The 12,432-nt window shown below is 33.7% G+C and overlaps 1 protein-coding gene across 1 annotated transcript; it reads left to right on the plus strand.

The window, feature by feature from the left end:
• Positions 1 to 2,626: 2,626 nt before the first annotated feature.
• On the plus strand, positions 2,627 to 11,251 carry LOC106719661 (circadian clock-controlled protein daywake). The gene is made up of 5 exons (XM_014514054.2): positions 2,627 to 2,821; positions 6,659 to 6,878; positions 9,268 to 9,398; positions 9,682 to 9,837; positions 11,042 to 11,251. The coding sequence occupies exons 1-5, from the start codon at positions 2,740 to 2,742 to the stop codon at positions 11,203 to 11,205; spliced, it is 753 nt and encodes a 250-aa protein (XP_014369540.2). The 5' UTR covers positions 2,627 to 2,739; the 3' UTR covers positions 11,206 to 11,251.
• Positions 11,252 to 12,432: the final 1,181 nt, after the last annotated feature.

A 12,432-nucleotide genomic window follows, 5' to 3' on the forward strand; every position in this document is an offset into this window, starting at 1 on the left:
CGCTTTTTAAAATTTTATTAGGTTTAGTAAACTCCCTGCTGTTATATTTTTTTTTAACTTGTGAACCTTCCACTTAGGTACTTTAAGATGCGAGGCATCCTTCCGGAACATACTTTGTGCTTAATCGATAGCTAATAAGGTCCTTTTCCTGCAGAAAGCTTTTGATTCGTCCATGAAGAATTGCTCTGTATATGCATGTTATTCTGCAACAAGTTTGATAAACAATCTAATAATGTAAAGGTAAGGTTTTATCGTTTACGGTTGCTTATCATTGGCCCATCTTATATTAGATTATTATCATAAAAAAAACAATTCTTGTTTTTAGTAATTTCGGGCACTTTTGTATATGTCCAAATTGTGTATTCATCATTTTATCCTAATTCGAACGTCTAAGTATATTAGGTCCTTACATATGAAATTGGCGTTTTGTATGGGAGGAACAAAAAGTCGAATATTTTTAATATAATATATTTAATTAATCAAAGTATGAACCATTATTTTCTATGCACTTTTGCCATCTCATAGGTAGTTCATTGATCCCTTTACTAAAAAAACCAGTCGGACGGGAATCAATAAAATCTTTGAAGGCGATTTGGACTGCCCCATCGGAGTTGAATTTTTTCCCTTGTAAGAAGTTATCCAAATTTCGAAAAAAATGGTAATCTGTTGGAGCAAGGTCCGGGGAGTACGGAGGATGTCTTAGACTTTCCAATTGAAGCTCTTCTAATTTAGTAGCCGTCTGTTGCGCAGTGTGTGGTCTAGCGTTGTCGTGAAGCAGCAGTGGCGTGGAGCGATTGACCAGCCTAGGTTGTTTAGCCGCTAGCTTTTCCATCATGGTTTGCAATTGCTGACAATAGACATCAGCCGTAATAGTCTGGCCAGATTTGAGAAAACTGTAATGAACAATACCGGCACTAGTCCACCAAACGCTTACAAGTAACTTTTTTGGTGTTAATTTTCGCTTGGGGCAGGATTTGGCTGGCTGGCCAGGATCCAACCATTGCGCTGAGCGCTTCCGATTATCGTAAAGAACCCATTTTTCATCACAGGTAATGATTCGGTTTAAAATACCTTCATTATTGTGCCGGTTTAGTAATGTAACGCAACAGTCGACGCGCGTTTGCCGGTTTGCTTCAGTCAATTCGTGAGGTACCCACCTTTCAAGCTTTTTAATCTTCCCAATTTGCTTCAAGTGAATTAAAACAGTTTTATCACTAACATCGCAGCCTGCAGCTAACTCGGACGTGGTTTGCGATGGATCCGCTTCCACAATAGCCTTCAACTCTTCATTATCAACTTGAGTCTCAGGCCGTCCACGGGGCTTGTTCTGCAGATCGAAATTTCCAGAACGAAAACGTTGGAACCAAAAACGAACTGTGTTTTCTTTTGCAACACGACCGCCATACACATCATTCACCCTTCGAGTCGTTTCCGCAGCACTAGTGCCACGGCGGAACTCGTACTCGTAAATAATGCGATATTTTAAGTTTTCCATTTTGTAAAATGAGTGACGCAAACAGAAAAAAACAGAAGAAAAAAAACAAATGAATGACGGTCATCGAACCACAAATACATGAGTCTATAGCTGTACAAATTTGAATTTGGAATTCCTTACCAAAGAGGAGAAATTCGTGATTAAAGTGGCCAGTACGAAAAACGCCAATTTCATATGTAAGGACCTAATAGTAGTTATTTTTATAAATACCAATTCTAAAAGATTTTTTATGAACATTAAAGAAAAAATATTTAAGATGAGGTACATTTTAGTATTGAGATAACATAAAATTATTTAATTATGTAATTTTTCACTTTATGTGATGGATCAATTTTCTAAATTTATAAAAGTTGGTATTATTAATGATTTTTAAAAATGAACATAGTTCGTCCTCTTCAAATATAATTATTCATCCTTAATTATAAGCTAACGTATCCGTAAACATCTTGGCTTGCATTATTAATAGTCATATTTTTAGCTCTGTTATCACGACTCGAATATTTATACGATATAAGTTTTCTATATAAGGAGTATCTGTAAGTTGTATCGAGAAAAAAACAAACACATTTCGTGTATCTATAATGAAAAACCATTATTTGTTATTTCTGTATGTCTGCCTGTCTATCTGTCTGTCCACAAGTCCGCGTTTGTTCTTTGTAATGTACGAAAAAGCTGGACTCATTTACGACAGAAAGGTAGCTGATGCGTGAGGGCTACTATGAGCTACTTTTTTTCTACGCTGACCAAGTAACGGGCAAATGCTAGTAGAACATATAGCTACACATAATAACACATATGAAACATATTAAAATTATAAGTGAAGTCGGTTCTGAAGGTGTTGAAATTTTAAAATGATCTTGTTGAAGACTGAACATGAAAAAACCCATTTTACATGTCCACTATACAGATCTTATTGGTTATTAGCGGATACGTTCGTTTTGAAAATTAAATTCAGTCTTTGGGGTTGAAGGTAAATATAATTTATTGTACACCTGACTATACTTTGTATGTATCACAGCGATAGTGGATAATGATAGGTTGAATCATCGAATAACAGATAACATGTAATCGAAAAAACGTAAATAAGATCCAATCTTGGAACCGGTTGTTGGCTTACAATGTCAGCTGCGAAGGCCCACTGATATCTATCCGTTTAGAAGATATAAGGCAGTTATTCTTAACGCGTGTTGCAGAACTGAAGCTACTGTAAATTGATCCACACAATTATATTTATCTTAAGAAAAATGATTTTGAAAATCACATCTTCTAGTATATTGTTGTGTATCTTGTGTAATTTATTCGGTGTTACATATTCGAGACTTGCACGTAAGTGTAGCATTTTTGTTTTTTAAATGAAATGCATTCTGTATAATAAAACATTTTCATTTATTGAATGCTACAACATTATTTAATAAATGGACAGTACTACTTACTGTTTTGTCAAAAATATAACCTGATTTATTTTAAAAATTATGTCATTTTATTTAAAAAATAATTACTATTTGAGATAATACTTTATGTCTTGTATTAATAGCAATTTATATTAAAAACTCTATTTTGTCTCCGTGTTTTTTGTTTTTGTTTTTACTTTTCAAATTAGTATAGTACCTATATATAATACAAGTACATTATATTTTAAAGATATTAAAGTTCAAAATCCAAACACAATGATAAAAGTTATACTTTTTAATTACCCTATCGAAGTTATCAAAAGTAATAGTCATTCAGTTTTTAAAACATTTAAAAAAAAATATTGTTAGATTCAATATAACCTAACCTAACCTGAACCACTTTTCAAATGCATCTTGTATATTTTATACTTTTAAAATTTGTACAAAAATTACATTTTAGGTTACATAAACGTATTATTTTTACATTATGTATTACTTCTGTCGGCAATAACTAAGAGAATTTATGCATAGTTCGAGGTGCAAAAGCAGCTCAATTAACCGCTTTTGTTCGTTACCAAAGTAAAGTACTGTACAATAATGAACACGCGAAAGACATGAATTCAACTCACTCAACGAAGATCCGGGGACTCATACCAGCATTGCACTTGAGAATGGCCACTGAGGGGGTTTTATTGAGTCAAGTCTCCTATAACCCTGTTTTTCCCCCAATCTTTTGAAGAATTCCTCCCCGAAAAAATAGGCTAATCGCCCTCTTCGCTGGGTCACTTTAAGCCTGGAAAAACTGTAAAGGCCTCTAAAAGACAAACAGGAGCTAGTCAATTACAAAAAAATCAACTAAATCATTGTTAACAATGAAAAAACGAAATTAAAGTTAAAGGCTAGTTATTACATTCAAATATTTTGTAGTCTATTTGGTTTTATTTTTGTGCCTCGAGTTATACTATGATTTTCTAAGTACTAATTTGATAATTTTGTTTCACGACCTTATTACGTTCTTCTAATTAAAGCTGACGCTGAATATACATATGCAGCCGTTTTTTTCGTTTGCTTTTTCATGCTGTAAGACAAATAAATTATAGTTGCATCATTTCAATGTCCTCTGGGCCTTGACAACAATAACTTTATTTGTATTTAATAAATTTTGTCCACATTTTAGATCGGTAAATATTTAAAGCATTCTGAATTTATTTCGGATTCATAGTAAGTTATCAAAGTCCCTAGTTTTTTTGTGTTAAAATTGATTAATTTACATCACGTTAGAACAAGGAAGTGATAAAAATATTGTTTATTTGTCGCCGTTTTGGCGATTTTTTTTTAGAATAATTTATTAAACTAACGCAAATGATCAGCATAAGTAATCATAATATTATCAGAACTCAGAGCGATAAAGTGTGTCAGGATTGCATTGCTAGCTTCTTAAAATTAGTAATTCCGTTGAGTGTTAAACCATAAAATTACTTTTTCAAAGTATCTTTTGTGCAACGTGAGATAACTTGTTATAAAAATAAAAGTATTTTTCAAAGTATGTTAACCTGGGAATTGAATTGTTGAGGGCAAACAATACGATAAAAAACGACATTGTACAGAAGAAATAAGATGTTTTAGAAATAAATTTAAAATATATGCAATTACTATTTTGTACAAGCAATTAGTAAAATAAAAAGAGTCAGAGAAGACAATGGAAAAGAAAAATATTTTAAACTGAATGAAGAAATCGTTTAAAAAAATTTAGAACGTTTTAAAAATAGTAATTAAATCCTGATTTACTCTCGTATGGATTTTAGTAAAGCATGATTCGTTTTTGTTTTTACTATAATTGTTACCTAAAAATAATAATAACAGTATACACAAAACTACGTACACTTTCTTTTTAATGAATCAAGGTTGGTATTGTGCTCTGGTATTCAGATGTGTGCTCCAATCACTTTCAAGGTACAGGGTTGTGCAACGCATACGTTTAAAAATATAATGGAATGATGTAGTATATTAGGTCCTTACATATGAAATTGGCGTTTTTCGTACTGGCCACTTTAATCACGAATTTCTCCTCTTTGGTAAGGAATTCCAAATTAAAATTTTTACAGCTATAGACTCATGTATTTGTGGTTCGATGACCGTCATTCATTTGTTTTTTTTCTTCTGTTTTTTTCTGTTTGCGTCACTCTTTTTACAAAATGGAAAACTTAAAATATCACATTATTTACGAGTACGAGTTCCGCTGTGGCACTAGTGCTGCAGAAACGACTCGAAGGGTGAATGATGTGTATGGCGGTCGTGTTGCAAAAGAAAACACAGTTCGTTTTTGGTTCCAACGTTTTCGTTCTGGAAATTTCGATCTGCAGAACGAGCCCCGTGGACGGCCTGAGACTCAAGTTGATAATGAAGAGTTGAAGGCTATTGTGGAAGCGGATCCATCGCAAACCACGTCCGAGTTAGCTGCAGACTGCGATGTTAGTGATAAAACTGTTTTAATTCACTAGAAGCAAATTGGGAAGATTAAAAAGCTTGAAAGGTGGGTACCTCACGAATTGACTGAAGCAAACCGGCAAACGCGCGTCGACTGTTGCGTTACATTACTGAACCGGCACAATAATGAAGGTATTTTAAACCGAATCATTACCTGTGATGAAAAATGGGTTCTTTACGATAATCGGAAGCGCTCAGCGCAATGGTTGGATCCTGGCCAGACAGCCAAATCCTGCCCCAAGCGAAAATTAACCCCAAAAAAGTTACTTGTAAGCGTTTGGTGGACTAGTGCCGGTATTGTTCATTACAGTTTTCTCAAATCTGGCCAGACTATTACGGCTGATGTCTATTGTCAGCAATTGCAAACCATGATGGAAAAGCTAGCGGCTAAACAACCTAGGCTGGTCAATCGCTCCACGCCACTGCTGCTTCACGACAACGCTAGACCACACACTGCGCAACAGACGGCTACTAAATTAGAAGAGCTTCAATTGGAAAGTCTAAGACATCCTCCGTACTCCCCGGACCTTGCTCCAACAGATTACCATTTTTTTCGAAATTTGGATAACTTCTTGCAAGGGAAAAAATTCAACTCCGATGGGGCAGTCCAAATCGCCTTCAAAGATTTTATTGATTCCCGTCCGACTGGTTTTTTTAGTAAAGGGATCAATGAACTACCTATGAGATGCCAAAAGTGCATAGAAAATAATGGTTCATACTTTGATTAATTAAATATATTATATTAAAAAATATTCGACTTTTTGTTCCTCCCATACAAAACGCCAATTTCATATGTAAGGACCTAATATACAGTTACATTACATATATATATATATATATATATATATATATATATATATATATATATATATGTAATGTAACATATATATATATAGTTACATTCATCAAATCATTATCGTACAAATAAATTATAATAATAAATAACAAAGATTATAGACTATGACCAATCACAAATGCAATGGATTGACAACCGTAGAAATTGACATTGTAACTTTCCGCGTTTGTTAAATTGTTTTGTACCTGTCTTTGTTTACGATTTTGTTTATGTTTAATCGTTCACCAGACGCCTTCTAAACTTCTAATACAAGAACAAACGCGGTGTCATAAACATTTTAGGGTTGATATTTAATAACCATACAGAGTTATCGAGTATGGACTAAACGTATCTGAAAACGTATATAGACATTTTTTTATTACCAACAATTACTTTATACTGGCTAAACATTTTCATAAAATTTTCTAACACGTTTGTATTTTGTTTCAGCTGATTATATCCGGCCTTGTAATGAAACAAGCAGAGAATGTTTGATAAAATCAACACAGGATGCGATTCCAGAGTTTGTCAAAGGACTACCACATCTTGGAGTACCTTCGTTAGACCCCTTTACTATAGATAAACTATCCATCCCGCTTAGCGGTCTTAAAGTCACGTTTTACCAAGGAAAAGTTAGTGGCTTCAGAAAATGTATTGTTGATAATGTTATGTAAGTATGTTTCTTTGTATTTTTTTTTTTTATATGAGAAGGGGGCAAACGAGCGGCGCGAACACCGAAGTGATCATCGACGCCCATGGACATCCGCAACACTAGGAGAATTGCAGATGCGTTGCCGGCCTTTAAGAAAGATATATGCTCGCTTCTTGAAGGACCCTAAGTCGTAGTGGTTTGGAAATACCGCCGAGGACAGACCATTCCACAACACGGCCGTGCGCGGCAAGAAATTTCGCGAGAACCGCACTGTTGTGGAATGCCAGCCATCCAGATGGTATGGATGGTACCTGGCGGTCTGTCGGGTCGTCCGATGACGAAACTCGGCGGCAGGAATCGTTCCAAACAGTTCTTCGGAACACTCCCCGTGGTATAAACGATAAAAAATGCAGAGGGAACTGACGTCCCTCCGCAAGGCCAGAGTATCAAGCCGATCGGTAAGAGCTCGGTCGTTGACGATTCGAGTCGCTCTCCGTTGTATGCGGTCAAATGGAAGAAGCTGGTATTGGGGTGCTCCCGCCCAGAGGTGCGAGCAGTATTCCATGTGGGGCCGAACTTGCGCCTTGTACAGTTGTAGGCGGTGGCCCGGCTGGAAATACTGCTTCGCCCTACTGAGCACACCCAGCTTTTTGGAGGCCAGCTTGGCCTTGTCTTCCAAGTGACCGCGAAACTGAACGTCACTCGATATGTCAACGCCGAGAATACCGATACTGGCTGAGGCAACCAGAGGAGTGCCCTCAAAACGAAGATCTACGACAAAGGGTTGTTTTTTAGCGGTAATGGCGCACACTTGTGTCTTTTTGGGATTGAATTCAACGAGATTTCGTATTTGCAAAACGAGTCTGTAACAATAACATATATTAGGTAGTGTATACCTACTAAGCTACTTTACACTGTGTCCATCGTACTATTGTGTAATGTAGTCACGGTAGTGTAAAAACAAGTAATGATAAAAAATATAGGGAATAGTAAAAATGAGTCATTGGCTATTTCTGGCCATTGGTTGTGATGACGGTCATCTTGGAGTATTCATAAGATACTGTGGTCAACGCGTCAAGCCCCTTCTTTTGTTACCCATGTTGGGGTCGATGTACAAGTTTATGTCATCCCTTATTTTGGGTTTTGCATAGTGTCTACAAGTCAAGCCATTTGATACCCATTTGTGGGTATGTTTTGTCAAAAATGGCTTCTAAAGTCGACCAGACGCAATGTCACAAAATTATAGAAAACAGACGTGAACATAGGCCCAACGATAAAAAAATTGTGTAGGTATATTATTTCTTTAATTGCCAACATACTTGAACAGTGCTAGACGCCAGCAACAACAACATCCGTTGCACGAATTGGCCGGCTCGCCCAGTGAAATACCACGACCACACAGAAGACAGGCGTGAAGTGGAAGTAATCCAGCGTTTCGTCTGATGAGTGTGATGCCGGAGACCTAATTTAGTCCTCTTTCCCTTCCCACCCTTTTCTTATTAAGAAAGGATGGGAAGGGGATGTAGATTTGATTGAGGAGGAGATGCATAGGAAGGTTAAATATTCTCTTTTTGTGCTTCTCCTCCTTCGTCGATTGGGGGTAGCCAACGCATCTGAAATTGCGAATGTCTAAGGGCAGCGGTCGCTTCGCCATTTCGACGAATTCATGTGGCCGCTTGCTCGTTTGCCACCTTGTAATATAAAAAAAAATGCTAATAAACATATTCTGCAAAGGCAAAGATTGTAGTGATTTGACAGTTTTTTTGGATGATTATCATCGCTATACGAAACAAATCATTAACCTCTTGGCATTACATAAAATTGAAGTTCAAGACAGGTTGGGAGTGGAAAGACCACAATGTTATTTTAATGTACAAATATTTTTCAAGAGCGTTGCTAAGCGATTTAATTGACGTTGAAACAGACACTGCTATAGTATGTTTATAAAAAAGTGTGTTTCATTAATTCCGCATTGTGGCAATGAGTATTTGTTTCATATTAAAACAGATTCTGGCCCATAGATTCGGATAGATATTAAAAGAAGAATTAGTAACAATAGAAGTAAATTTAGTCGAGAATTTCCATCATAAGAGAAACGCATAACCTCAAAACATTTATGTCAACTTTATGTTCGTTCTGTTAATAAGAGATTTTATTGTAGATTGATATTTAAAAAGAAATGTATTTTTATTAATTTGATTATTTAAAGGTGGGTATACACTAAACCATTTTCATGAATAGTTTTATGTTCTTATTTGAATAAGACATTTAATATATAAAACAAAGTTTCCAAAGCACGACTATTTCTTGAAATACACTAGAACATGTTATAGAGCGAATCGTTGTTCTATTACAAGTAATGCTTACGTAACAGAAAAAGCTCTCAAAACATTTTCTTTGATTACAGATCTGAGCTTGAGAAACGTCACTTTGTTTTAGAGTTCCACTGTAACTTGACCATCAAAGGAGGTTACGACGCCGTAGGAAAGGTGCTTTTGTTTCCCATTAACGGCGAGGGCGATGCCAAAATTAAATTAAGTAAGGTTTTTTCTACTGTGAAAAATTGTTTAATACTGAAATATTATTTTTTAATGTAAAATGATGCCAAATACAGGAGGTTTACTTTGATTACTTTTCAAACCTTGACAGGAAATTTAGAATTTGGTACATATCTTTAGTTCTGATGTCAATACATTATTATCCAAAAAAAAAAAACCGTTGGGTATTTTTTATCGAATTGATTGTGTCTTTCTCATTCGACTTTAAACCTTATGTTAAGTTATTCTGTAATGTTAATTAAATCTAATATTTAATTTTGCAGCAAACCTCAAAATGAAAGTGGACATAAACACAAAGTATATAAAAGATGACAAAGGTGTTAATCATTTTGCTATCAAAAACTACAAATATACATTTGATTACGGAGACAAAGTAACATTTGATTTACAAAATCTTTTTAAGGAAAGCAAAGAGTTAAGTGAGTATTATTTGCAAATAATAAAATAATAATAATAATGCAAATTTTTATACTAGTATTAAGAATGTTGAAGAATAATATTTGCCAAATGAGTCCATCGATCTATAAAATACCAAGATCACAGAGGAAATGCATAAAAAAGAGTATTAACCAAACTTAGTCATCTTTCCATGGCCCGCCTTTTAAAAAAAAAAAAAAAAGAGAAAATGGAGTATTTGCCTGAAAGAAGCTCTAAAGCCTTACTTGTTTTGAATGTTTATTGTATTTAGTAGCAGATGTTTAATTATTTTAAATTCTAAACTCGACTGTAACTAATCCAGAGATATTAAAAAATTTAGTCGAAAAATAGTTATAGTGGTTAACAATTAGTTATTTTATATTTTAATTACGCAAGCTTTAATATTAGGATGTCAGGGTAAACGAGGTAATCAAACTGGTTATGTAATCACGAAGAATCCAGAACATAAAATAATACCCAAAATAGCTAAGTTCATCGAAAGAAAAAACATAATAAATGAATAGTTTTCGTGAACAAATTATAGTTATTTTTTGTTGGCTTTTGATAATAGTTTATTTGACAAATGACAGATTACAATCTTATTATGGGTTGTAATTTGTTTTCTGATAAGTTCTAATCAAAATTTTCCACCAAAATTACATTTATCTTTTTTTTAAAGCAATAATAATGATGACACTTTGTTTTTTATTATATTTATAAATATTTAAACAGTAGAAACTCTTATTTATCGTTGTTAAAACTTTACATTCTATCTACGCACGCTTATAACCCAGTACGACAAAATAACTATTGACAAGGTTGAATATTTTCCTATCGTGTAAGAAAATTTCAAAAATAATTTTTGAATGCAGTGATTTCTGTATATGTAGAGAAGACATCTCTAATTATTACATAAAAATAGCAAATGTAGAGATTCAAATGTAATACTAGTTATAGAGTGGACATTACAAGCACTTTTCTTTAAATATTCAAAGCATAATTAACGTAAATTCAACGTACTGTGTGTATATTTTTAATATCGTTGTTGGCAAAGGACTAACCGTTGGTTTCTGAGACCAAAATCTCCGTTTAAAACATATTGTTATCCATGTTTTTTCAAAGATAATGGCACGGATGACGAAATGTTTTATACAGATATTTTGGTCTCAGAAATCCACGGTTAATCCACCATAAATATGTTTACAGGTAATACAGTGCTGACTTTCCTTAACGAAAACTGGCGGACCGTGTCTGAAGAGTTTGGTAAACCGATAGTAGACTACGCTGTAGAACTAGCGATAAAGACAATAGAAAAGTTCTTCCTGGTTGTTCCCTACGAAGAACTTATTAACGTTCCTATACCGACATAAGTATTTATATGCTAATTAGTTTTAGAATAAATCCATCTATTTTAAATAACTTTTTTTATTTTCAATATTTTACTGAATAGAAGAGACTTGGATGAGGCGATAGGTTTTTGATTTCTGAACGGCCAGATAAATTCGTTTCATTTCATTCATTTTCTATACATCTAACATATTATTTTGTCCAGTAAAGGTGTACACCGCTGAAGTCATGTCGCAATTATAGGAAAATTACCACCACCTTTTGTAAAAAATATGATAATATCTGTCGTATTCCTTCATTGTTTAAAATCGCCATATTCACATACGTTAATCGAAACCGAATTTATTAGATTCAGAGATGTTGATCTGCAAAATTTATTTATAATTTTTTTTTATCCGAAACGTTTTCTGTTGTATTTATTAAATACGAACGGAGACGAATAGGCAGCAATTTACTTTAGAATTTATATTCGTCATTATTTCCTTTAGCTTCGTTATCGGTCACGTACTGCACTGATTGAACATTTATCGGGAATTGTTTTGTTGATTTAATAATAAAACAAAAAGGTACTTTCTACAAGCTTTTTTATAAACTTTAAGAAAATTTAAAAACAAGTTTCTATTCATATTCTCTCCATTTTAAAATATTTATAGATATGGGAAGTACGTAACAATAAATAAAAACTATCATTCTAAATCTACGATGGAACCCAATAATCAATCTTAAATTATTATCAAAGGATTTTAAATAACGTTTTCAACTTACTCTCTTTAAATATAACCTATGTAAGTAAGTATATAACATTATAAGTATATCTTATAACAAACAACAATCTTCGAGCCGATTATTAGATCCGAAAAATTAATTTTCAAACAAAATGACTACAGGCGCAGTAAATACAAGGCCAACTTAGACATGTTATTAGTAAAGTCTATTATAAAACTCAAACAAGATCCACTTAATTATTGTTTTCTCAACCTCTGCCCCTATACAATTGTATGGAGTTTACATCTTAGTTTTAACGACCTCCTACATTATTTTAAATTATAACTTGGCGTTATTTTATAACTTAATACATACAGAAATCTTTTAAAACTTATTACATCGTCTATCATTATATATGCCATTAAAATCCCGAGTAACATATATTGTTGCTCTATACCATTGTAAAATTATGTCAATATATCTGCGCTATTATTAAATGGATAATAACAATATTTTATTAATTTTATTGCTATCCTCAACTTCCT

The sequence above is a fragment of the Papilio machaon genome, chromosome 11 (assembly GCF_912999745.1).
Source record: "Papilio machaon chromosome 11, ilPapMach1.1, whole genome shotgun sequence".
Classification (NCBI taxonomy): Eukaryota; Metazoa; Arthropoda; class Insecta; order Lepidoptera; family Papilionidae; genus Papilio; species Papilio machaon.

What these genes read in the sequence shown, in the direction of transcription:
- LOC106719661 (XM_014514054.2), top strand. Translation starts at nt 2,740, where the DNA reads ATGATTTTGAAAATCACATCTTCTAGTATATTGTTGTGTATCTTGTGT. An exon ending in TGTATTGTTGATAATGTTAT is followed by an intron (nt 6,879 to 9,267) that starts GTAAGTATGTTT and finishes CTTTGATTACAG; the next exon opens with ATCTGAGCTTGAGAAACGTC. An exon ending in TAAGGAAAGCAAAGAGTTAA is followed by an intron (nt 9,838 to 11,041) that starts GTGAGTATTATT and finishes ATATGTTTACAG; the next exon opens with GTAATACAGTGCTGACTTTC.